Genomic DNA, 27,946 nt, shown 5'->3' on the forward strand with positions numbered 1-27,946 from the left:
CCCACTAAACCTTCCTGGGTTCCCCTAGAGAGTTAATATGACTCCTCATGGAGTATCTACCACACTTGATTTGTCTGTTTGCTTGTTTTTAGAGAGAGAGAGAGAGAGAGAGAGAGAGTGAGTGGGCATGGTGGGGGTGTTGTGGGGGAAGAGGCAGAAGGAGAGGATAGGAGAGAGATAATCTTAAGCAGGCTCCATGCCCAACGTAGAGCCCAATTATCTCATGACACAGAGATCATGACCTGAGCTGAAACCAAAGGTTGGACACTGAACAGACTGAGCTACCCAGGCACCCCACACACTTGGTTTGTATTTGAGTACTTGGTTTTCTGTAACTCACTACGTTATAAACTATAAATTTACTATTACAAAAATTGTGTTTTTCTTAGACATTCTCTCTTCCATCTTGTAGCACCTAACCTTGAAATAGTTGCTTTAAAAAATGGTAACATGAAGACAGGGAGAACTATGACATGGCAAAGTAGGAGGGATAGACTGCTTGGAACTGTGAGGAAAAGTTGTGTCAGGTCTGAATTTGGGGAAGTGATGAGCATGAATGGAATGGGCGGCCTGGATGGAAGAATATGAGGAATATAAACCCTTCAGGATAGGTTGGTATCAAGTGTTAAAGGACTTTGACTTGATGATTTACATATTATTTCTTGTGGTTCTGTATAAAATACTACAGCACTTGGGAAAGTTGGTTTGTAAGTTAAAGTGAAGTTTTCATCATTTCAAAATTCTTGATATTTACTAAATATGGTTTAGTAAATACCAAATTGACAGTTACAAATTCATTAGTATCCTGACCCCAAGTCTAACTCTCCACCTTTAGGGCAATCCTTCTAAAATGTAAAGTTTATCATGTCACTTCCCACTAAAATTGTTTGAAGCCTTCTTATTACCTGGAGGATATACTCCTTAGAAAGGCAGATGAGACTCTGGGTGATCTGACCTCCAGCCTACTTCTCTAGTCTCATCTCTAGCCCTCCTCCTGATATACTTCCAATCTTAGGACTTGGCATTTCCTAGAATTTCTTGCATTTGGGCCCACAGTTTCTTCTTCCTGCAATGTCCTCTATCTCTTCTTCATTTGGAGAAATGTAACTTACTTTGAATGGTACCTCAAAAATCATCTCCTCTCTGAAAACTCTTTAACACCTATCATACACATAGAATTAATCACCCCCTTGTGTGTTGGCATAGACTTTGTGTATGTGCTTATAGTGTAGCATGTCATTTGCCTAGCTCACTTTCTCACTCATTTGTTCTATCCTCTAACTATCTATCATCTATCTATCCACCCATCCACCCATCTGTCATCTATCCATCCATCCATCTACTTTCCTGGTTCATGAGTTTTTATTTTCTAAGGAACCAAGACAGTATCTGGCCCATGATAATCAATAAATAAACTTGGTTAAATACACAGTCTTTGTCTTTTCTCAATGTTCTGACTGAGTATTAGTTCTACTATCTTGAGACATAGGTCCTTCTGCCTTGATATCAGTTAGCTGTTTATATGTCTGTCTCTTCTAATGGGTCATAACCTCTTTTCCTTCTGCTTTTCTCCCAGGCACATAACACAATGCTATGCACCTAATAGACAGAACGTAATTCTTCAATTGAACTGCTTTGCAAGAAATTTGAATTATTTGAATTATTTCCTTTTCTGAATATCTTAAATAAATAACCAGTAAATGTAGGCCTCAGTTTCTTTTCTTTCTAAGCTGGGTATAAGTCCTTTTTCAATTGATACTTACTGTATAGTAGAAGATGCTGAATATTCGTATGTAACGTTAAAACAATTTCCAATCTGTGACCTCCTAGAGTGTTCCTAATTATTTTTGGAGGGTTAAGACATTCAAAAATTTTTTCAAAACAAAAACTTTTTAGTTCAACTTTGTCTATTCACATTCTACAATGCATTTACCACCAGATCAAACAATATGACATTTAGGACTAAAGAAGGTAGAAATTGCTTTAGAGCTTATGAAATCTGATGAATTCGTAGTTCTTGATTTTACATATCAATTTAATTGACAAGTAAATCTTTTCTTCTGTTTTACTGTAGAATTAGGGATTGAGCCAGGAAAAAGCACTCTGTAACTCAGCTAATATTCAAAGGAAAAAATGAGGGCAAAAAGATAGGTGTACCTCACCTGGGGATAAAAATAAATTATATGTTTATAAAAAAAAATTGTAAGGGGAGGCGAACCATAAGAGACTATGGACTCTGAAAAACAACCTGAGGGTTTTGAAGGGTCAGGGGTGGGAGGTTGGGGGAACAGGTGGTGGGTAATAGGGAGGGCACGTTTTGCATGGAGCACTGGGTGTTGTGCAAAAACAATGAATACTGTCATGCTGAAAAAATAAATAAATTAAAAAAAAAAAGATAGGTGTACCTAAGCCTCCAATGAGTTATAGAGAGAAAGACAGGAGGGAGGCAGCAGTTTCTTCACATCAGCTACTGTGGAAGATGTAATAATGATCCCTGCTACAATGCCAGAAGAAAACAGTGATCCCTGTTACCGTGCTGGCAGCCTTACTGTTCATCACTCTCACTTCTCTTGGTGTCTTCCATCCCTTTTTCTAGGAGACAGAGTGCCCAGAAAGGAGAATAACTCTCAGAAATTTGTAAGGAGCACATTCAAGCAATGAGAATGCATCAGACTTGACCAGAATACAATGCATGTATGTTTATGATGACAATTCCAATATGTAATAGATACAAAACTTCAGCTTTTGATATGGAATCCAACCAGAAAGGTGAGACTTGTCCACATCATGTTCCATGCATTACAGTCATTCAGTTGAACTTTTCAGTGTCAAAGTCCTGAGAGGTTGCTGAAATGCATGTGTATATTTTAGCAGAAAGAGAGATAGGTAATAGAGAGGACAGAATAATTGGGTTCAACATATGCATGGGAATATACTAAAATAAATAATATTGAGCACGCAATACTCAAGTCTAGGGCCCAGTAGTGTAGCTCAAGCAGTGTGTAATGGATATAATATTTTTTGAGAATGGTGCCAGTATTCATCACTTGATCTTCAGAGTGGTTCTTATTCGTTTGCTTTACTTTGTTGTTGTTGTTTTGGGTTGTTTGTTTGGTTTTGTGTTTGAGTTTTGAGTTTGTAGCAGAACAGTACACTTGAAAATTGGTCTTTGTGGAAAGATGAAGGGACTCTCTACATTCTTTCATTAGATCCCATTAACATTGAGAGTTAGGCCTGCTGGTATGGTTTCTTATCCCTTCCACACTGAGACTTTCTCCTGGGAAGGAGAATATGGCACAAGGTAAGGGCATCTATACCTTACACCCTGGAGAGTTGTGAAGAAGAGAGTCAAAGTCAGAACCCAGTGGCTAGATGAACTTGCTTTGGCTCCCATGTCTAAGGCTGGCATTTTGCATTGTGTGCAGTAGGCACATTCAGATAGGTGGGTGAGAACCCTAGGCACATGTTCAACCAGAATCACCTTGGAGAAGAGCAAGGGGTGTGGTGTGTGGGGGAGTATTTACCCAAAAGAAGTCAAAAGATTGACTTTCACCATAATAGTAAGAATAAATTTTCTTATCCCATTAGGGTGGGCTAAAGAGGAAGTTTTATTAGTTGGAGAAGAAAAAAAGGCTATATTTTATTACTCATTTGAATGTGGACATTTGAGATCTCTGTTACAATTGTCTTCCACAGTGACTGTTTCCTCTTCATTGCTATATGTGTTTTTGATTACACTTCTTATACATGAATGTAGATTGTTCGTAGTGACCTCACCTTACTTCCTTCCCCTTGGTATTCCACAGTTGGCTCTTTACTTGTCCTTTTCTCTTCTCTTTCTAAATTATTTTCTTCGGCAAAATCTATCAACTTTTTTTCAGTGAATTTTTGTCACAGATCATCTAAACAAATATGCCTTTCAGTTTTCAGAAGCTCTCATCAAGGCTGTAGGGATTTGTGTGAGATATTTGGGTGTCATCCAAAAAGAGATGCAGAAGGAAGCAAGAAAAGAATCTTGTGCTTCGACTTTAATTCTAGAAGTAAGGAACATCTGAGGATACAATGGAAAAAGCTCTAATTATTGCATTATGTGTATTGTAATACCCTCGGTTATTTAATTTTCCTTTTCAATACCTCGGCTAAAGATTTACATTTATTTCATCATATTTATTACATTTATCCTTGCATTTACTTACATTTATCTATATTTATCTCTCACCTTGATTTTATTTTACAGTTTTCTGGCTTTCTCCCTTTCGATTTCTCCTACCAAGTACATGCAATGGCTACTTAATCTCTCTTGAAATTTGTTCTTTTCTCTCTAGGGATTTTATTTTTCTGCAGTAAACCTGGCCCTTTGGACTCATTTTAAGGGCCTACACAACTAAATCTTGTTTTGTCTTTGCAACTATGCCTTCCAATTGCATACAAGGCCAAATTTTAAGTTTTATCTTGTTACTAAGGATAAGGACCATGACCTACTGGCTCTTCTTTAGTACTCTCTCAGCACAGTGTGCCAACTGAGGAAGTCACACAATGCTCAGAACACGGGCTTGGTTTACAATCTGCAACATACCATGCATGTGGATTTTTTTAGGTGAGAAGAAGTACTCTGAAGGAAGGATCTCCAATAATGTTGTAGTTTGAGGAAATTTAAGACAAGTGTAAAGATACAAAGTTCTCCTCCTGGGTAGTCTCTTAGCATTTTAGACATTGAAGTCAATTCTGAAGAGAAATTTATGGAAAGGCAGAGAGAGATAAATGGAAAAATAAACACTGTCTATACTGTGTACAGATCTAGACTAGGGCATTGTATTAAATCGCAAGTACTTTGAGCTTTGCTTTTTCTTTTTGATACGGTGGTATGTACCTCCTAGATACCCTGAAGTGTATTGATAATTAAAGAGTGAGAAAAATCAAATAGGAGAAAAGAGAGCACACTCCTTCATGCTGCTTCTGTGAGTTGAAAAAATAACTTGGAGCTTTTGGTCTTCTTACAATAAAGCTCCTAATGTTTTTCTTTTAGAAATTAGTCAGATGCAGAAGTCAATGCTTTGTTTTCCAGTTAACCAGGCTTGTTAAAAAAAGAAAAGAAAAGAAAAAGAAAAAGAAAAAGGAAACTGTTTCCAGGCAATAACACCCTCCATTCAGCTCTATCCCCTCAAAAGCTCATTTATAGGATGGGGTAAACACACACCTTCCATATTCTATTTTAGAAATTACATTGAGGAATATACAGACTGTTATCTGTTAAAAAAAAAGCAACTTTTGAAATTTTGATTGATATAAAATGTTCCAAAATCATGAACAGCATAATTATTTTAAAAGTATATAAAAGCATTCATAATTTGTATGCATTTCCTCTAACATTCTATAATTATCAGTACATTTCAACTTCTCTGTATGAAGAGAGAACTGTCTCATATTAGTTTTGCACATGCTTTACACCTTTCTAATAGTTCTGAAATGTACTCTTGTGCATTCATTTCTTTTACTTTAAAAGCTATAATGATTAAACCTGAACCTCTACTAGAATATAAATTTAAGAATGGTTCCATTAAAAGGAATAATTAAAATTCCTCTTTCTTGAGTAATCTGTGCCTAGAAAAAAAAAATGTCCGTTCTTGCATTTAATGACAAATTGTAAGCTATTTCGTTCTTTCTGATAATTTCCCTTTTTTCACTTATCAAAGTGTATTCAGTAGCTGACATGTGGAAGATGCTAGGAAGAACACAATGAAAATAGAATGTCCTCTAGGCTCTCAAAAAGCTGAAAATCCAGGAGGGAAGGAAGAAAATGCACATTAAGTATAAAAAGTGATTTGCTTACAAAATAAATACAGAGAAAGTTCTGTGATACTTCAGAAGAGAAAGACACGGCCTTCCTCAGTAACCTCAAGAAGGCTTTGTGCAGGGAGTGTCCTATGAGTGGCATCTTAAGGAATGGCAGAAGTTGAGAACATATAGGGAAGTCATTTTAGGCACTGGGAACAATGACCACAAAGCAAGGGTGTAGCTGTGGGAAGCTTGTCTTGTCTGGGTCGAATGTAAGTGCTTATGGGGCAACAATTACAAGTAAGACATGTAAAAGTGAGCTAGTTCTGGTGTGCGGAGAGCTTTGAAGCGGGATAAAAAAATTGGATTTTCTCTGCAGACAATGGAGAATCATTGAAGGAGTCTGAAGAGGGGCGAGACATATTCTGATTTTTCCTTTTGATGTTATTGATCTAAATCACAGAATGGAAAGACGAGGAGTAGAAAGAGTACTGGAGTTGGAAGCTATTGTGAGATGATAGACAAAACATGGTTGGGCCACGGGCCATGGAACTGAAGGGAAAGCAGGTGATGAGTGTGAGGTACTTACTGAGGAAATAACAACAGTACCAATAGTGGAAATAGTCAACATTTACTGAGAATGTGGTAGGGCTTAGGCTCTTTTCTAGGCACCTTCTTGGGAGGTGTTACCTCCCAAGTTTTCAGTGGGCTAAGTCAAAGAAAGACAGTCCAAGCATCAGGCAAGGCTCAGAGATAGGGTACTTCACCTTTTGTGAAGATGCTATCATCATCCTCTTTTTATAGAAGAGAAAATGGGGTACAGAGAGGTGAAATCATTTGGCCAGGTTCACACAGTTCAGGAACAGAGAGGTAGGACTTAAAAATGTGAAAATCTCAGCACTGCAACGACTCTGGTACTCTTAATCTATGCTATGTATTCAGAACAAATTCGAACTGGACAGTTAGAGAGAACAGTTTTGAACCTGGGTTTCTGCAAGGGTCAGATCATTTATGAAAACAAGGAAGTCAGGTGGAGGACTAGATTTGGGGAAGGTGAGAAGATGGGTTCCAGTTTTTACTCAAGTTTGCATTCACATTTAAAAACAGATTAAAGTATCAATGATTATTATCCAATATAGCTACAGATTGAGAACAGGCTAATGTCTACAAGAAGTAGATTTAGAAGAATGTTATGAATTAATGTCAAGTTATCTAATGTTAAGACTCACTGATTCTTTGATCAAAGCAATTTGTCCTTTGAATGAATCATTAATATTGATGAGTGCTTGAAACTGTGTTTGAGTTTTTAGGGCACCTGGGTGGCTCAGTCGGTTAAGCTGCTGTCTTCAGCTGAGGTTATGATCTCAGGGTCCTGGTAAGAAGTGTCCACATCGGGCTCCCTGCTCAGTAGGGAGTCTGCTTCTCCCTCTCCCTCTGCCTGCTGATTCCCCTCCTTGTACTCTCTCTGTCTCTGTGTCAAAGGAATAAATAAAATCTTAATGTGTTTGAATTTTTACAAATGTTTCTGAATTGGGGAAGTTTTATATCCAATACTTTGAGTGGAGAGAAAGGTTTAAACTAACTAAAGCTCGTTTTCACACCGAAGTTGAAGATAGAACTCTGATTCACCAATTCATAATTGGTCTACTCTTGGTAAGTGTTTGATTCTTCCCGGAGTCCCTGGTGCCTAGCACAGTCCCTAGTATACACTAAGCATCCAATAAATGTTCCTTGAATTATAACAACAGGAACATGCAATCTACAATATATTTAATTTATATTATGCTTTATACTTGAGATACTTTAAAATAGCACTTTGAATGTCAGTTTGAATTGTAGAGTTCTGGAATCAAAGAATCCTTTCGGAGATTTTCTCCTTTGAAGTGGTTTGATTTTTAGAACTAAGTATAAAGCAAATTTCTGATGTTTTATTCTCCTAGAAAGGCTGGACAAGTTATAATGGCAATGGGGAAAATGAATTTATTTTAGGGAGTCAATGTGTTTTTACATTTTCCTGAAGCCAAAGGCTATTGAAATGGGAAGAAGCTTAATAAATAAGTAAACTGTAATGTAAAATTTAGACCAGAGACACCAAAAGAAAGGTAAGTTTCATGGCTATAGAGTTTGTAGTTATTTGGTTGAATTCCAAAATAAAATTATTTATTCAGCTACGAATGAGTTCTGTTAGGGGATGTCTAGCCATAGGTTCCTGCCTAGAATTACAACTAGACTAATATTTGCATTCCCAGCATTTGAGAAACTATTTATTTCCTGTCCTCCTTCCCTCTCCCCAACCAGACCCCACTCCTGGGCATGCTCTCACCACCATGATTTAAAGCTTACTTTCTTTCGATAATAGATGGAGAATCTTCCCCTGGGTCCTCCTAGCATTTGAAACTTGGATTTAAAACTAAAGCCCACAAAATAAGTAGAAAAATGTAAAGCACAATCACCTGACTTATTTCACATGTAATATAATTTTTCTGGTTTGACCAAGGTTTATATTATATCATGAGTTCCTTTGTTTGTCCCTCTACATATATATCAATAAAGTGATGTCTTGGTTTAAATTTAAATTACCTAGTATGTGGTCTGTGCTCGCTTCGGCAGCACATATACCTAGTATGTGGTCTGACTATGCCAGTCTTCTGGACTACAGTTGGGTGATAGAGATCCTGATCTGGTTCTAACACAGTATCAGAGTGTGACCCTGGACAGATTGTTTAGTCTCTAGTTAGTCCACTATCACCTCTTTGGATTAACCAGAAAATTAGGCCATTCTTTGTTTCATAAAGGGAAAATGATGTATTAAGAAAACTAAATAATTGGGTACAATCCAATGAACTAAGGAAATGCTCCAACTTTGGGCATGCGGCTGACTTCCAGAGCTCTCTCCAGGGCAAATCGTGCCTTCACCAATGCCCAGATGCACGCATCCCAACATGGGCAGATGATGAGACCCCTTTCTCCTGTTATCCCCCATTCCCTCCTCTAGCCTATTGCCATGATCGCCACTGTATGTCTCCAACCAATGCCCATCTGAAGGTGGCAGGAAGATGTTCACACATGTGACCTCCTCCCTACTATGTCCTTGATCACTTTAAGGGACACCGTTCCCCTCTGTCTTCCTTAAAACCTCTCATGAATACATGTTTCTACACTTTATTTTCCCATAAATTCTTTTGTTCTCTCCCTTTCTTACCTAAGCAAAATCTCAGAACACTTTTCCATTTCACTAGTGAGAAACAAAGTTCCAGTCTTGTCTAAGAAGTAGGAATGAAAATAATCGTGTCCCTCATTAAGGAAATTTAAGGTTACCTTCAACTTATTAAGAAACAGTGACACACATCTCCAAAGTCCTCAAGACTTTTGGTTCTATCCGGAATCTCTTCAATTTCATGGTTTTAAAAAGGTAAACCTATTTATCTGTTTTCACAAGCGATCAAGATATATATAGAATGCTATAATTTTTGGTTTTCCTGTGTGTAGTTATAGCATGGCAAATATATTGTGTGCTGTAAATGTAACATCTGTACAGGTCAAGACAGCAGAGAGGAGGAAATAAATGACTTTGGGGGACGATTCAGGGATGTGGGGGTAGGGATTAGGAAAGTCATAGGGAAGCTCTATTTTTAATTTCTTGAGGAATCTCCACACTGTTCTCCAAAGTGGCTGCACCAACTTGCATTCCCACCAACAGTGTAAGAGGGTTCCCCTTTCTCCACATCCTCTCCGACACACATTGTTTCCTGTCTTGCTAATTTTGGCCATTCTAATTGGTGTAAGGTGGTATCTCAATGTGGTTTTAATTTTGAATCTCCCTGATGGTTAGTGATGCTAAACATTTTTTCATGTGTCTGATAGTCATTTGTATGTCTTCATTAGAGAAGTGTCTGTTCATATCTTCTGCCCATTTTTTGAATTTTTTTTTTATTTTTATTTTTATTTTTTTTTCCATTTTATTTATTTTTTCAGCGTAACAGTATTCATTCTTTTTGCACAACACCCAGTGCTCCATGCAAAACATGCCCTCCCCATTACCCACCACCTGTTCCCCCAACCTCCCACCCCTGACCCTTCAAAACCCTCAGGTTGTTTTTCAGAGTCCATAGTCTCTTATGGTTCGCCTCCCCTCCCCAATGTCCATAGCCCGCTCCCCCTCTCCCAATCCCACCTCCCCCCAGCAACCCCCAGTTTGTTTTGTGAGATTAAGAGTCATTTATGGTTTGTCTCCCTCCCAATCCCATCTTGTTTCATTTATTCTTCTCCTATCCCCCTACCCCCCCATGTTGCTTCTCCATGTCCTCATATCAGGGAGATCATATGATAGTTGTCTTTCTCCGATTGACTTATTTCACTACTGGGTATTTACCCCAAAGATACAGATGTAGTGAAAAGAAGAGCCATCTGTACCCCATGTTTATAGCAGCAATGGCCTCGGTCGCCAAACTGTGGAAAGAACCAAGATGCCCTTCAACGGACGAATGGATAAGGAAGATGTGGTCCATATACACGATGGAGTATTATGCCTCCATCAGAAAGGATGAATACCCAACTTTTGTAGCAACATGGACGGGACTGGGAGAGATTATGCTGAGTGAAATAAGTCAAGCAGAGAGAGTCAAGTATCATATGGTTTCACTTACTTGTGGAGCATAACAAATAACATGGAGGACATGGGGAAATGGAGAGGAGAAGGGAGTTGAGAGAAATTGGAAGGGGAGGTGAACCATGAGAGACTATGGACTCTGAAAAACAACCTGAGGGTTCTGAAGGGGCGGGGGGTGGGAGGTTGTGGGAGCCAGGTGGTGGGTAATAGGGAGGGCACGTTTTGCATGGAGTACTGGGTGTGGTGCAAAAACAATGAATTCTGTATGCTGAAAAGAAATAAAAAAATAATAAAATAAAATTAAAAAAAAAAAAAAAAAAAGGAAAGTCATTACAAAGAAAGGGATCCTTGAGCTGAACTTTGTAGTTTGAATAAAAAGTTTTCAGTTGGCTAAGTCAAAGAAAGACAGTCCAAGCATCAGGCAAGGCTCAGAGATAGGGTACTACCTGATGCATTTTGAGGAACAAGAAGTTGTCTAGCATTGTCAAAGTATGACCTGTTTGAGGGTTCTGAGGCAAGGGTCAGATTTAAGAGAGCAGAAGAGTGGGAGGGAGAGAGAGAGAGAGGGAGAGGGAAAGAGTGAGAGAGAGAGAGAGATCACCATGTGTCTCGGTGTTGTTGTTTTTGCTTGTTTGTTTGTTTGACAAGCTTTCTACCACAAAACCCTGTAAACTAACTGAACACAACTTAAACCATCTCTTTCTAAAAATGAAAGCATGCCAGATTCTTGGAACCCTTCCCGAGGCCCTCACCATCGTGCTGTCCTGGGTAGAATGGCACAGAGCTCCGATGTGAGTAGGAGCTGCAGCATCAGAGACAAGAAGAGAGGAAGAGACAATTTGGAAAGTGAAGCAACTTGTCTTTGGGGCTGCCTGCTGGTGTCCATGCTGCTGCGTCTGTAGATAAGGTCTCCTGCGCATGCCAGGAAGTGTGAGCCCCTCATCTCCTTGAGAATGTGAAGGCAGGAAGAAGAGGAGGTAGACCTCCTTGGAGAGGGTGTTGAAGTAGAGCCTGCCTCCCTGCAGACACGATAAAGGGGACAGTAGACCAGGGAGCAGCCTTTCTAGGCACCAAAGTGGCTGCTGAGAGATTCCACCGAGTGAGGCAGTGGTTCGGGATAAATTAAGACTCTACTAGTCAAACTCTGCAACATTCAGAAAAACATCCCTTTTAAGTGATTAAAAATTACAGAAGTTCTATTTTCTGTCTGTAGTGTTGCTTTTTCAAGAATTGGACCCCCACTGGCATATAATATGAATCATAACATAAACCTATCCCCAACACATGCTAATGTCTGTTGGATTAGGTAGTTTTATCAATGGTGTAATTTAAGGGGCGCCTGGGTGGCTCAGTGGGTTAAGCCGTTGCCTTCGGCTCAGGTCATGATCTCGGGGTCCTGGGATTGAGTCTCACGCCGGGCTCTCTGCTCAGCAGGGAGCCTGCTTCCCTCTCTCTCTCTCTCTGCCTGCCTCTCTATCTACTTGTGATCTCTCCCTGTCAAATAAATAAATAAAAAATCTTTAAAAAAAAAGGTGTAATTTAAGATGCGAATATTAATCATTTAATTTACTGAAACAAACCCAGAATGGTAACAGTTGAAGTGTCATAGTTCAGTTTTCTGTCTAGGTGGGTTTTTCCACTTTTCTTATACTACTCACGTGAAACACAGGATGGCTTTGGCATTACCTCATCGCTTTTGACCAAGACCCATTTCCCTGGGCATCCATCTCCCACTTGCCACAAAAACCTCAGTCTCATTGGTTTTCTTCTCATTCCTAAGTACTCATTGTTTACTAGAGACCAGCAGTGTTTTTTTTTTCCTTCCTTTCAAATCTTTTTTGTTGTTGTTCAGAACATTACTTTGTAATGATATTCTTTTTTAGATTATTAGGCAACTTACAAAAGTTTCTGTATAAATTACTGAAAATAAAATGAGTCGTGTTTTGATTTTTCTCATCCCTTTCCATGAGAAAGAGAAAGGTAATTTTTAGTTTATCTTTCCCATCTAGGCTCCCACCTCTCCCCACCAACGGTATGTCAGGATTCCACTGCATCGGGCTAGCCAAGACTTCAAATGCATAAACACACGCTCATATTTGTCCTTCTAAAGTGAACCACTACTTTCCGAAATATCTACCGACACATTCCCTAAAGGAAGAGAGCACCCTGTAGCCAGTTACACTTTCTTAGTTTTGGGTTTTATCAGAGCCGCTTGGGATCCTTCACAGGGACCCTAGGTGTCTTTGTGGTTGTGGTGCTGGCTGTCAGAAATTAAGCAAAGTTCTCCACAACTGGTTTCAACACATTCTTATAACATGACAAAGTCCTTATGAGTCATCATTTCCACTTTTGTGAGGGAGCTGATTTTTCCTGGTATCAGTGGGGTAATCTGTATTATGGACTGTCTTGTCCAAAAGGGAAACGGAGGCAAGGAAGCTTGCCAGCTTTCCCAGGACATACAAAGCTTCCGGGCCAGCTCAGTCCTGCGAACATTATGCACACCATAGCTCCATAGTTAAAAACTGGAAAATGTATTTTACTTTATAAAAAGCATGACAAAGAGCACCCAGGGAGCATACTATCTTGAAGGGAACTCTGGCTTGTCCATAAGGAACTGCACAGACAGGATGGCCGTTAAAGAGCATCCAATTCCAGCCCCACTCCCCCCTCCCCTCCCCTCCTCCGGACTGAAGTTCAGGAAATTTCACTTGTTTAAGCCACAGGGCAATCAAGTGTGAGCTGAGCCCAGAGCCCAGGTTACTCGATTCCCAGTCTATTACTGCTCCTCCTACCACATCCTTCTTAATTTTAAGATGCATTTCTACAATAAAGCAAACATTCATTAATCACAGCCCTCTAACCCCCGCGCTGCAGTTTGTCGTCTTTCCTTCTCCCAGTTTTCTGGCTTGGGCTCTGCAAGGAAGGGAGCGACAAGTCATCACCTGCCTTGGCTCCCATCCCTTTCGCACCTCATAGTCCATTTACCTGCAAAGCTGTGGAGAGCATCTTCGTTCTCCAGAACGCCTCTCTGTTTGGTCGCCTGCAGCTCACTTTTGGATTTCCACACCAGCTTTACCATCCTGATCATCTCGGGCAAGTCCCAGGGCAGCGGCCCCTGCTGGCACCCCGGCCGGCCGCCCGCGGAGGAGGGCAGCACACCTTCTGGGGCCGTCCACCTCCTGCCTAGCTCTGCCGAGTGCAAGTAGCGCTCGAGGACGGGCATTCTGCCCCGGGCCACCGCCGAGGAGCTGGGGTTGCTGCTGCCGGGGCCGCCGCGGCCGCCGCTGCTACCGGAGGGGACAGTTTTCCCGGGCAGGGGAAGGCGAAGCCCCGGGAAATCTCCGGCTCCGGAAAGGCAAGCCTCCTCCAGCCTGGCACAGCCTCCCTGTCGCTCCGTCCTTCGCAAACGCTGCTGGCGCGGCGACTCGCTGGGCCAGGTTTCTCGCGGGTGAGAAGTGTTCCCGGGCGCCTGCCGTGGAGATGGAGCGCTCTCCCCCCCCTGCTCTCTCGGGCACCGGCTGCGCGGCGCTTAATTAATCCCAGGCTGCAGCTGGGACGGCGCGGGGGACAGCCATCGAGGCTTTAGTGTTCGCCTCTCCTGCCCGGATTCGTGTGTTCTCGATTCCCCCTCGGAGCTTGTCAAAGTTTGTCAAGTGACTTGTTCAGACGCTAAGGTCTCCTGGCAAAGAAGCGGGGCTCCCCTTTGCCAGCCTCTCACGGGGGTCCTCCGGGGGCCCTTATCTGAAGGTGTCAGGTGAGGAGTCACCCCGGTGGTGCAGGAAGCCTAGAAGCTCCCTTCCTCCCCACCTCCCGGTTCCGGGCCCCGCGAGTCCCAAGGAGCTCTCGGAAAACGGGCCGCTGAGCACCAGCAGAACCAATTTGCAGCTGCTGCTCTGGGGAACGTCTGGCCGGGGGCCACCTTGCCTGTCCACTAGGTCTGCCTTCGGATGGGGTTATGCAGAAGGCTCCGCGATGGAGCCTCAGCACCACGGGTCACACACTCCCCTCCTGTACCCCTCCCCCTCTGCTGTCATTTGGTTCTCAGAAAACCTAACTGGGTTTTGGCCCATTAGTCAAATCCCTTTGTAACCTCAGCTGCCCTTCAGCTGGAAGGGAAATAACATTGAATCACGTTCCAAAGCTAACTCCGAGAGAAGTGAATTAGGGAAGCACCAAGATCCTCCTGCGAACATGCAGTAGGGTCCTATGGTCGGGACACATAATTTGGGATTGTCAGAAACCCATTTCAAAGGAAAACAATGATAATTTTAAAGGCTATTCACGGGGGTGGGGGGGGCGGGGTGCATACATGGCACTGAAAAGAAAGGAAAGAGTGTTGCCGATTGGCTTTCCAGACCCAGAGCGCTCTGGGCTTCATATTTGGGCCACTAACTGCTGTGCCCCCGCCTGTGCGCAGTTCAGTTGAGGACAATCACGCGCCACACTGTTTGGTCCCAGGGCTTCGAGGTGGAGACATCAACCCTGAAAGTCAGAACCCATTCAACAAAAGGGGGGTACCCCCTGTAGCTTGTGTGAAAAGCCCCAGACATAAGTGAAAGTGGGGTGGTATTGTGTTTGGCACTTTTGTCAGCAAATTGGGTTTGTAGGAACAATTTGAACTTGAACATTCATGTAGCTCCTGTTTTCTTGGAGGCCATTGCAACGAGCCCAACTTTTTCTCCTTTTCTCATCTCCGCACTGCAAGTGCTTTATTTTGCTTAGCATTTTGTTTTGCTGAGGTGCATCTGTTGTTCCTGCTCTACATTCCTTGTGGGCAGGTTTATCACACAATCATTTGGTGTTGCTTTAGGGGAGAGGAGACTTGGGGTGTTGGGGAGGAAAAAAGACCATTGTAGGGTGTGTTTTATTTTCATCGCCCTCATCTCCTTTCTTTAAAGTTGAAACCAGTGGAGGCTACAGTTATTTAGTTGTTATCCTTTGCCCTCTAAGCCTATGGCTAATTAGTTTAGTTTTTCACCCTGAGTTAAATGGCTTTTCTCTTTTTCTGGATGAAAAAAAAAATGGTAAGCCTACTCTCTTTCCTAATAGGTGAAGAATCGTCACCATCCATTGAGGGTATAAAGCCACAATAAAAGACATTGAAGACACTACTGTTTGTGAATTTCATTATTGAAATATTGATCAGACAGCTCTTCTTGTAACTACCAGATAGTCACTCAACCCAATTAGGGAATAATCAGTTATCCACTTATGAGGAAGATGTACCTTTTTTTGTTTTTAATAACTTCCCTCGTTGTTAAAGAATGAAGGGATTTAAGCATCAGTGTGACATTTTCACCACTTCTGACAGCCCTTCCAGTTCTCATCTGACACTTCTATCAGACAGCGGCATTAAGGCTTTCTAGATTTGAAATGATTTTATTTAATAAGCACATGTAGGCTGTTGCACTCTATTAGCATATTTCCTGAATAATGTCTTAAACTCATTCCTCAGTCACAAACTTCCTTGACTTAACAACTAAAGAGTTTCCTAAGTGTTCAACTATTTTTATTTTTGTTCAGTTATTTTGCAATAGTACTTAGCATCAGGATATCCTGACCCTTGGAACAAAGGGGTTAAGAACAAAGAAAACAAATATATGATATAATATGTCACACACACTAATGTGTTAACTCTCCATGGAACATTTCTTTAAGAATGGCAGTTTAAGAAATCCAAGTATATAAATTTCCATTGTATTCTCTGTGTTGTTGTGCATATTTCCTTGTAAAAATTTATCTTAGAGAAGTTACAAAATGTGGGATCACCGAACGTGAATACCTACTAGTGGGGATGAGTTAGGGCTAAGCAAACACCACCTCAAATCTTCATTCCCAAGAAGGAATCTACTTTGAAGGTTTAAAAATTGAAAAGGTTGCAGAATTCTTAAAAAAAAAAAAAATTCTCCCCAATATGGGATTATCTTCATCCCAGGGTAGAAGTGCAAAAATACCACAAGAAAGGTCATTCTCATGGTATTTCTGTCTCACATAGAAACAGGAAGTACAGGAAATCTTGCGGGAAAGCTTGGCTCGGGAGATTTTTGGCTCAGCAGCAGGCTCAAGAGATTGGGATAAACTGACAAGATGCTAGTACTCAGACTAAAATTATTATGCCACACACATTCTCTAACAGGTGGTTTTGTTACATTTTATAGGTAGTATAAGTTGTGCTCTGTTTTGTCCTTCAAATAGTTTCTTTGGAAGAGCAAGCCTATAAGCCTATGATTTTAACCTTCCTCAGTGAATATCATTCACCTTGAGACAGTACCTGTAGACAGAAGTTTGGATCACTGGGGATGGGGAAAAGGGACTGGTGAGAAGGCTCTGTACCCAGCAGAGACATGGAGCAAAGAGGTCTCATCTTTGTGACTTGCAAGGATTCTTACAAATCTTAGTATCTGTAATTAATGTGCTGTAGATAGGACATTCTAATGTTTCAAAGTAACCCCATTTTTAATTTCAGGCATTGTGAGCCAACATAACTTTCCAGTAAAAGGAAAATAGGGTAGTTCTTTTCTTGTGTAAAAGAAATGTAATGAGAACTAACCAAGTCAAAGCCTGTTCCAATGGATACCTAATTCTACCAAAAATACTTTGCTATGTGTTTGCAGCTATAAAGGAAAGAATTTGTAACCACAATACTAAAGTTTATGGCCAAGAACAAGACATAATGATTTAGAACCTGGATTATTTTGAAGAATTTCTAGTGTTCTGGGGGCTATGTAAAAATCTTGTAGACTTGTGGGTGTTCTAGTCATTAGGCAGGTAAATATTATATGTAATTTTAAAAAGAAGTATTAAAAATATTAAATATTTCTAAGGATTTTAAGAAATATGTTTTTTAAAGATTCATTTATTGGAGAGATAGAGAGAGAACATGTGCATGCAAGTGGCTGGAGGGGCAGAGGGAGAGACTCTTAAGCAGACGCCCTGCCATGACCTGAGCGGAAACCAAGAGTTAGATGCTTAACCAAGTGAGCCATCCAGGTGCCCCAAGAAATGCATTTTTTTAAATGGAAACTTGGAAGTATATATTCACTTTGTTTTTTTATAATTCTGAATTTATTAACAGATTCTCACAAGATCTTCATCTTAATGGACATCTTCCCACATAGATATTTTGGCAATACTTTTTACACTTATTAAACCCCATTCTGCCTCTATCTTTAAAGAAAAATTACAAACTATTAAGGGAGTTTATTAATTTTGTCCTGGCCTTTCCTCCCCATCAGTTAAATACAGATGTGTAATCACACACACACACACACGAATTCAAATGAAATTCAACAAAAACTTGCACATGTAATTCAAATGAAACTCAAAATGAGCGAGGAAGGAAAAACAGGTCTCCCAACTTTGTTTAATGTAGTCTAAATATAAGAAGCTCCAAAAACTTACAGTGTCCTTCAAAAGAAATAGAAATGTAATAACTTTGGCCTTCACTAATCTCAAGGAATGATGCCAGCAAATATGGAAAGACACTTGGTCTGCAGACCGACCACATAAGGCTGCACACATCTCCACTATCACGTGGAAAGGGAGGAGAGTGGATGTGGCAAGATGAGGAAAGATGAAGTAGGAAAAACAGATTCATAGTTTGATTTCACAACAGGTGTTTAAACTACAACCAAGTCTTCTCTTATTCCCTTTGCAGATAAGTATTAATAATGAGAGCAAGAGCAGAAGGGAGAACTCCTTGTGCAACCCTTCCAGGCACCAGGACCTGCCCGTCCTCCCCAACCTATGCTCTGGTTTTCACTATGAGTTATCCCTTCTTCTATTTCTTTGCTTTACACATTTAAAGAGAGACACTGGGGTTTTAGCTGCCATGAGATCGCTATCTTGGCTCTCAGATATCTTAACTAATGCTAAGTTTACTGTCTCTTCACAGTTAACCCATGACAAATGAGTCCAGTAACACAGGGATTGAGAACAAAATGGCAGGAAGACTTGATTTTCTCCACTTTACTCCTCCTCCCTGCTGTTGAAAACCCATACATAAAAAAAGACACTGTTTTGTGGTAAAACAACAACAACTACTCCTCCAAACAAACAAGCAAACAAATAACTCCCTCACCCCCTGCTATTCTCTCCATTACTGAATATCTGAGCTTTGCTGTGTGACAATGGCATGCTCTGGCTGAAACCTTTCTAGGATTTCAGAACTTATGTCCAATTGGGGGAGATTTTAAGTGGAGTCCACTTCTCATAATTTCATATTGTGGCATGTCAACTTCTGAATAAACAGCTACAGCAATGAAATCTTCAAAGCAGCCCTCTAAGACTTAGGGTTATAAAAATTATGTTTCAATCTCAACTTACCCCTGAGCTTTGCCTCAAACTTAGGGACTTCTCCATAAAAGGGTATGATGTCAATAAACACCTTACTTATCACACTGGGATCTTATAAAAATAAACTAAGATTAACCTGTGGGTTAATTTAAGACCATAATGCACTTAATTTTTTAAAAAAAGATTTTATTTATTTACTTGACAGACAGAGATCACAAGTAGGCAGGGAGGCAGGCAGAGAGAGAGGAGAATGCAGGGTCCCTGCAGAGCAGAGAGTCCGATGTGGGGCTCGATCCCAGGATCCTGGGATCATGACCTGAGCTGAAGGCAGAGGCTTTAACCCACTGAGCCACCCAGGTGTCCCTGCACTTAATTTTTTAATTGATCATTTTAAGCTATAAGAAATTATAATTGACAGTTTACCTAAACTCAGATTTTGGCTATTTTCCTGGGATCTATTAGAAAGCTGAACAGTCAACAACCCAACCCTTGAAGTAGGTCCTACTTTGGACATTTGTGTTCCCCAAGAGGATGCAGGATCAGAGGAAATCAAAGGCAGGGGTCTTGGAGTACTGGACAGTAGTCCAATGGGAGAGGTAGTAAGGGATTTAATGTACAAAGGTGGGGGAAAGTAGGCAAATGATTGAAGTGTGATTGAGAATAGATAGACAAAGGACAAAACGTGCTTAAAAAAAGGGTCTCAATAGAATATTCATTGTAACTGTCTTTTGGGGGTAAGAAGACAGCCCATGAATCATACCTAGGGTCTCAGCCTACATGATCGGCATTGTTATTATTATCTACTCCTATGGTTAATACACCATAGGTTCTCTTGCTTGGGAATTTCAATTTCAGCCCACAGTGACTAATGGTGTATTTGATGTTCGCGAGCTATATAGCTCTGTGTTATAAGCTGTGCTTGTGAGCATGTGTGTTCAGGCCTTCCACTGATCTTATTTCCCTAGACTAACTTATCTGGACCTCAAGATTTTTGCTTAGGGGTCTGTATGCCCCAAGCATTTTTATTATATTTAAAAAAAATATTTTGCTTATTTACTTGAGAGAGAGAGAGAGAGACTATGAGTGGGGGAGGGAAAGAAGAAGGGGGAGAAGCAGAATCTCCCCCTCCCCTGCAGCAGGGAGCCCAAAGAGGAACTCAATCCCAGGATCCTGAGATCATGACATAAGCTGAAAGGAGATGCTTAACTAACTGAGCCACCCAGACACCCCTATAATTTTTTTAAATATTTTATGTATTTATTTGAGAGAGAAAGAGAAGGAGAGCAAGCAGGGGGAAGGGAGAAAGAAACTCAAGCAGAATCCATGTTGAGTGTGCACACCCTGAGATCATGACTGGGCTGAAACCAAGAGTGGAATGTTCAAATGGCTGTGCCACCAAGTGCCTGCATTTTTTAAATTCTGATTGCTCCTTGCTGATCTCTGTTTAATTGTTGTGTTTTTAAAAGAAGTGGAGTGTGTAAAACCAAATATAACGTTTAAAAAGTAGCCTATGCAAAGTCTGAAATACATTTTTACTTTTTTTTTTTTTTTTTTTTGCCAGTGGGGATAGGAATTTTGGAAGTTCTCAAGAATTCGGCCAGGCTGAATAGACCTCAAGGAGGCTGAAGGGCTGATGATCTAGACATCCCTCAAAGAAACGCTGAGGGATGTCTGAGTGAGTTTTTTCCCCTCTTAATGTAGTAGTAGTAGTAATAATAATAATAATCAATAATAATAATACCTTGACCACTAATAAGATATAGAGAGATTATCAACAACATAAAAAGAAAGTAAGAAGATGATAAAAAACAAAATCTTCTAATAGGACCTATTTCTTCCCTTAGCATTCATTTACTCTTATGCTTATGGAGTTCAAAGTCAATTCAGAAGAAGGAAATTTCAACTGCTAATGTGTAGGGAGTATAATCTTCCTGGCTCTTCCAAGCATTCTTTATTTTTTTCTGTATCACTCACTACTTCCTGGTGATTATGAATTATCTATGAAAATATATGTGGCTCATGAAAATATATGTGGCTGAAGGTATCTCTCAGGTGCTATTCCAGAGCAAAGTTTCTTAAATACTAGCATGCATACAAATCACCTGGAGATCCCATTACGTGCAGAGTCTGTTTGGGCAGGTCTGGGTGGGGACCTGAGGCTCTGCATTTCTACAAAGCTCCCTGGGTTTGCCAGGCTGCTGCTGGAGGACCACACTCTCAGTGCCAAGGCTAGGGGGCTACCAGTAGCAGATACTTTCTGCCTCTTCCACATTAGTTATTTATGAAAGAAAATGCAGCTAGAGTTCTCATCTTTACAGATGCACATATTGGGACTCTAGAAACAATCAATACTGGCTCCGGCCAAACACTAAATTGGAAATAAACCACCAGAACCACAGCACAAGAGTAGGACTGTGTCTGTTAACATTCATGACATTGAACAACTACTTGGCTTTTAAATTTTGTTTCATTCATTTATTCATTTCTTTCCCCCCATGAATTAACTGTAAAAATATGGTTGAAGGTTCAATATAAGCCACTGTAATGAATAATATATATGAAGTTTTAACTTTAAACCAAATGGCTATTTTTGAAAATCTTTTTTCACCAAATGTGAAACAAAATCTGCTTAGGCCAATTTTGCCATTCCTCCTTCTTGCCAGTATTTTGTTCTGCTCCTATTGCTATGTTCAGAACAATCAGAACACAGGCAAATTTTAGAGTCTTTGATCTTCATCACTAGGGACAGTCTCCCCAAGACCTTCTTCTTCATTCGATTTGTTAGAGGTCTATGTAAAGTGGTCTTTGGATGGAGCCTGGCAATCTTTCCCACTCTGATATTCCAGGCACGAGTGACTGGCGGCCAGATGATTCCACTAAGCGAAGATGGAAAATAAGAAAGTAGGCACTCACGGTGCTACAGCAAGCAGCCAATGGTGCTGCTGACTTGGAGAAACAGAATGCCATGTCACAGCCACAGCGAAACACGAAACATAAGAGATAAATAAGATAAACTCTGCAATGTGCTGCACTCTTTATCAGGTATCGCTCAGAATCTATGCAGCTCCAGGCATGGTATTCGTGGGAAAGTGATGCCAGAAGCAAGAGGCATGTGAAATCCACTGGAAGACAAGGGTAATCCAGAGCATGAGGCTAGAACACCACCACATTTACGTAATTAAAAATCTGTATAGTTAAAAAAATTTGTACAGTTAACTAAATAAGAACGCTTAGCATAAATGAAAGCATCTGCTGGTAATTGGAAACAGAGTTTGGTGTATTTTTTCCCATTGTCTTTCCTGGTTCTTTCTAAGGCTAAATGCTTCGCAATAATTTATGAACACCTATATTTCCTGTTGTTCCCCAGGGGTAACTAAAAAAAAGGGAAGAGAAAGCGGGAAGATATTAGATTAAAACTAATAAATATCCTGGTTATTGCTTTAGATAATTTTGGCCCCTGCTTTCCTCTGTGATGGAAGGAGAATCAAGGTAAAGTGAGGTCACTTAATAGACAGCATACAGACACCATAGAATGCATTCTCTATACAGAACAGTACAGGTATTCTCACCAGCCCCCTCCCCTTTTAACATGTAGTGTTGTTGGAAGAATAGTAGCAGCACCATTATCAAGGAAAGAAAGCCTAGCACACTAGAATATTTGAAACACTGATGTATGTATAAGTTCTTCATCATGAAAAGATTCTTTAAGAGTTTCCTTTTGGGAACTCTCATTTCCAGCCTACGTTCAAATGCTAATTAAAATTTGCTTCTTCTATTCTCTAAGTTATCTAAAATGATTGCATATCCTTCTGCCTATATCATATGTTCCTAATAGTCTCCCTCTATTTTCTTTTCTGAACCTCTGAGTTCTCTTATTCTCTGTTCTCCATGACCACCTTCCAGAATCCATTCTGCAGCCTGATGAGGAGACTACTTGCATTCTTTTTTCTCTGAGGCTTCTTTGTTTTTGCTGTTAATATTTTGTTGCTATTTAAGTGTAAAGTAAAATAGACCTCCTTTGACTTGTATATGTGCACATACGTTGCTACTTTTACATCTTTGTATCTTGATTAGAGTATAAGGGGTCAACTCCAGAATCACCTTTTAATAAATGCCTTTTAAATAATGCTGGAACTACTTTCTTTTCTGCTTTCAAACTTTGAGGAATCATTTGATTTGAGCTACTATCAAAATGTGTTTTTCAAATCTCTCATTAAACATTAAAAAAAATTCAGTGAAGTCTTACTTTAGTGGTTATGGCATTGTGAATTGGACTTACTTTATGACCATGCCATTTTCAAATATTAATATTATATTAATATCATAATTAATATAATTATTATAACAATCACAAGTAATTATAAATATAAATAACTATAAAATATAAAATAAAATAATATAACTATAATTATAATAATTAATATAAATATTAATTTGACACAAAGAGAATTACTGCTTACAAATATAGTCCAAATCCCCCTGTTGGGCATTTAATGCTTTCAAAAGTAGGTTCCCACTCACCTAGTTCTGTAAACTTACTGAGCTTACATTCAACGCACAAAATTTCTATGAAAATGATATTGTTGACCAGACATGACAGATGTGCTGTCATATTTTGTATGGCAGGCCGAATATTGGCTTCCCAAAGATGTCTACATCCTAATCCCTAGAACCCGTGGACATGTTAGATTACATGGCAAAAAGGAATTAAGGTAGTTGATGCAATTAAAGTTGCTAATGAGCTGATGATATTAAAATAGGGAAATACTCCTGGATTATCACACAGGCCTAATGAAAATACAAGGGTCCTTAAATGTGGAAGAGGGAAGCGGGAGGGTCAGTGTCAAGAGTGGTGAGATGTGAGACTCACTGGACATCCATGGCTTTAAAGACAGAAAGAAGCCCTCTAACCAAGTAATGAGCACAGCTTCTAAAAGATAGAAAAGGCAAAAACCAGATTCCCTTGCAGAGCCTCCAGAAAGGAATGAAGACCTGGGGACACATTAGTTTTGGCCCAGTGAGACCCATTTCAAACTTTTCATCTCCAAACTGTAAGATAATAAACATGTGTTGTTTTAAGCTACTAAACATGTGGTAATTTGTTACAGGAGCCTTAGGAAACAAACATATTGTCACTCACTTTGTTGGGAAAGATTTTCCCATTCCTCAAATTCAGAAAAAGTCCCATTTTCTTTATGAAATCTTTGTGCTCTACTTCAAATTGCCTCCTTTGTCCTCAAATTGTCACCTTTCTCGAGTCTTATCTTACAAGGACACTAATCCCATTCTTGAGCGTTTTATTCTCAGGACAAATTTATCTCCCACAGGCCTCATCTCCTAATACCATCATGCTGGAATTAGGGTTTTAACATATGAATTTTGGCAGACCACAAACATTCAATCCATAGAAGATCATTTTCTAATTTTGCCAACAATGACACATTATCCAGATACATTAAGCCCTGGATTCCCACAGACCTGAGTACAAGCATTTCCTCTGAGTGTTTATGTACCTGGTCACAGTACATTTCTCTGTGTGTGTGTGTGTGTGTGTGTGTGTGTGTGTGTGTGTGTGTATGTGTAAGTATTTGCCAGAGAGAGAGGGAAAGCAAGAGAGCGCACAAACAGGGGAGGGAGAAGTAGACTCTCTGTTGAGCAGGGAGCCCCATCCTGGGATCCAGTCCCAGGACCCTGGGATCATGACCTGAACTGAAGGCAGACCCTTAACTGACCGAGACACACCCAGATGTCCCCGTACTAAGCATTTAAATGAAATGCCTTATTTTATCCTTAGGAGAACCCAGATGAGGTAGGTACTATGATGACTCCCCCCCCCCCGCCCCGCCCATGAAAGTAATTAGCTCAAGATTCATCTGCTGTCAAACGTTAGAAGGGTGATTTGAACCCACCGAAGGCTGATTCTAGAGCACTCCTTCTTAACACTGTGCTCACAATACCTGTGTGGTTAAGGTATTGGAGAAAGCAGTAGGAACTCTGCTTGATTCATAGATTGTAATTATATCTGGCTCTATCATCATAAACACTTCAGTGAAGAAAGTCAGAAGGAAAGCAAGAATAATCATGACACCCCAGCACCCATTTCTATGCCTGTTCTTCATGCCAGGATTACGTCTTGTGTTCCTCAAGCCAGATTCACTGTCATGCGATCATGACTGTCAATATCAGGTTGGGCTTTAGATCTCTGTCGTGTGCTGGAAAAAGGTGGCTTTTTCAGGGTGGCCAGAGAGAAAGAACACGGTACGTGTGGGTATTTAAAAAAATTTAGATGAATGTCCCTCCAATAATGGGGTGGTTTCTTCAAATCAGACCCTACACTGCTAAAATAACTCTATTGCTTATAAAGAGTGACTTGATTTACGCACACCAGCACTTGTGATCGCCATTGCAATGCACCGGAGCCACCCGTGAGCAGTGATGAAAGATCATCAGAGTAGTTTCTATGTTCTTTAAACAGGACTGCAGCAGCAATTCCACTGTCCCAGCGCTAAATTCTTGGGTCTGAAGAACCCAAGAATGATGATGTGGAATTGGTGAATGGAGTCCACTAGGTTTACTCAAGACCTTGGAGAGAGATTTCCCTCTGGGAGCTATTTAGCAAGGCTGCTTACAGTTTTACTCTGCCAGCTGCATCTGTGTTTGCTAGATAGCTTGGCCAGAAAAGGGGGGTGGGGAAGGGAGCTTTAAGTGTTTCCGAGTGTTAAGGAAATCACTTGGGTCACTTTTTGCATGGATGACAATACATGTGGAAATTCAAATCGGGCCCAGCTGATTTCTGTCCTGGAGTACTGGATCAGGGATGAAGCTGAGGACAGCCATGTTTCCAGGGGACCAGGGATCTTCTGTTTTCTGCCTCAGTTCCTTTCTTTGGCTTTTCTTCCACATGGTAAATGTGGTCATTTAGTCATTTATATTTACAGTCCTTCTGCTAGGGAAATGTCACCTTTACATAGCACCTTCTCTGATAAAGGCATTGCAGAGTGACAGAAGGGCTTGGCTCTTCAGAGATATTCCTGAGGAAAGAAAAGTACAAACCCTGGGCAAATCAATCTGACCTTCAGGATGCTCTATTGCTTTCGGTATTTCCCCTTCCCTGTACCGGTAATAATTAACAAATTCATTCTCTTATTTGAAAAACAAAACAAAACAGTAAATACTGCAAATGTTTCCCTCACTAAATCCAATTAAATCTAATTATTCCACATCTTTCTGCACATATTAGACACATTATAATTGATACCTTGTTTTATTTAGCATTTGTCTCTATATCCATTTGCATGTAAAATTTGCATTTCCTGTTTTATGATAGTAGATCATAGGAGTGCAGGTATTTATTTCTTTGATAGCTTCCTTAGAGCACCTCCCAAAGTGGTTTCGAATACAGTGAATGTTGAAATAGCACTATTGTTTCTATGGCAAAAACGTGGAGAGAGTTCTGTGTGGGATAGCCACAGCATTTTTGGGAAACCTCAGAAAGGATACTTGGTGTTGCAAAATCAAGGACTCTTTTTGACCTAAACCATATATTGGTTTTCTTGAGATTACTTCAGGGTTAGAACTTTTCCTCCATTAACATGGTTAGTAAAGTCACGTTTTCCTCCAAGAACACAAATTTGCAAATAAAAGAAATGGGTTATAGAGGCGCCTGGGTGGCTCAGTCATTTAAGTGTCTAACTCTTGATTTCAGCTTGGGTCATGATCTCAGGGTTGTGAGATCAAGCCCCACTATGGGCTCTATGCTGGGCATGGAGCCTGCTTAAGATTCTCTCCTTCTCCCTCTGCCCCGCAACACCCCACTCATGTTCTCTCTTTCTCTCTCTCTCTCTCAAAAAAGAAAAAGAACAAGAAGGGTTATAGAGAATTGCTTGAGATTTTACTTGGGATTCCCCCAGTTGTTGCATTTTTTTTTTCTTGAAGGTTTTATTTATTTGACAGAAAGAGACACAGCGAGAGAAGGAACACAAGCAAAGGGAATGGGAGAGGGAGAAGGAGGCTTCCTGCTCGGCAGGGCTCAATTCCTGGGCTCAATTCCTGGACCCTGTGATCATGACCTGAGCCAAAGGTAGACGCTTGACTGAGCCACCCAGGTGCCCCCAGTTGTTGCATCTTTCTTATCTCTAACCTGTTGGCCAAATGTGCCACTAGATCCTTTGTCTTCAAGTTGCCATTTCTTGGGGTTTTCCTTTAGAACTTTTGGAGACAGAGTTTTCAGAAACAAAACAAACTCCAATAGAACCAGGATGTTGGAAAAATTAGACTGAGTTTTTGTGCCAAGTAAGAGGCTTAAATGAAAATATTTATGGAAAGCATATAGAACAAGCCCAGGCAGAAAGTAGGTACTCCATAAAAGCCAGCTGTTACCTTTCCCTTCAAATTATCTGCTCCCTTCTCTCTGGAGCTGGCCCCAGTAAGCCCTTTAGACCTGGTGCCACCAGGAGAAGCAGAAAGTAATATATGAAGGGGAAAAGATATAAGACGTATAAGTAAGGAAACAGAGGGTATGTGTTTAGTATGGAGCAGTCAAAGAGATGGGGGAAAAAGAAAAAAAAAATAGAGGGAAAAGAGAAAAAAAAGTACAGGTTTTCCCTAGCAGTGATCTTAAAGGATACTCCAAGACCATGGAGGTCATCGGCATTGGGTCCTTCACTTTAATATTGGTCTGATGCCATTTTTTCCCTCATGTACTAACTTCTAATGGTTCCAGGCCATATAGAAGATTCTTCAGCTCTAATTCTATAAAGTGGGTTAAAATTATTGTTTTTTAGTTTGATCTGAATAGATAGCCAAAAACATCAAATGCCGAGTTAGTTTCTTCCTAAATCTCTTGAAACCCCCTATACAGGAGAATTTTTCAAATTTCATTCTTCCCATCAAAGGATGTACATACTGAATTATCAAAGGCTTTCTTGGCAAGGCAGTGTCCCCTATAAGTCAATCCCTTAGGACATTGTAAGAAGCACATTCCTGGCTGGTAGATAAAACACTCTGGGAAAGTCCTTTACCTCTTCAGGCCCTAGGAACATCATTAAGGGCATTAAAGTAGCCGTTTTAAAAATGATATCCCCTTACCTCCCCCCCAAATAAAGTAACTTCAAAGTCTTCTATCTATTTTTTTTGGGGGGGGGGGGCATGTGATGGTGCCCATAATGAAAGAACTCAGAGATTTATTATGAGAGTGTGAAGTGTGACCCTAGGTTAAAAAGCTTTTTCTGGTGGTCTCAGAGGCACAAGACTTCACTCTTCTTGCAC

General features: G+C 40.4%; 1 protein-coding gene across 3 annotated transcripts in view; it reads right to left on the reverse strand.

The window, feature by feature from the left end:
* PDE7B (phosphodiesterase 7B) overlaps positions 1–27,946 on the reverse strand; it is a 324,027-nt gene that overhangs the window by 132,308 nt on the left and 163,773 nt on the right. The window contains exon 1 of one of the 3 annotated variants that reach the window (XM_046006470.1): positions 13,370–13,903. The exons of the other annotated variants lie outside the window; for them this stretch is intronic. Coding sequence (XP_045862426.1) covers positions 13,370–13,607 — 238 coding nt within the window. The 5' untranslated portion in view covers positions 13,608–13,903. Of the gene's footprint in view, positions 1–13,369; positions 13,904–27,946 lie in introns of those variants that run through there. 3 annotated transcript variants of the gene reach the window in all.

The sequence above is a fragment of the Meles meles genome, chromosome 5 (assembly GCF_922984935.1).
Source record: "Meles meles chromosome 5, mMelMel3.1 paternal haplotype, whole genome shotgun sequence".
In the NCBI taxonomy this organism is placed as follows: Eukaryota; Metazoa; Chordata; class Mammalia; order Carnivora; family Mustelidae; genus Meles; species Meles meles.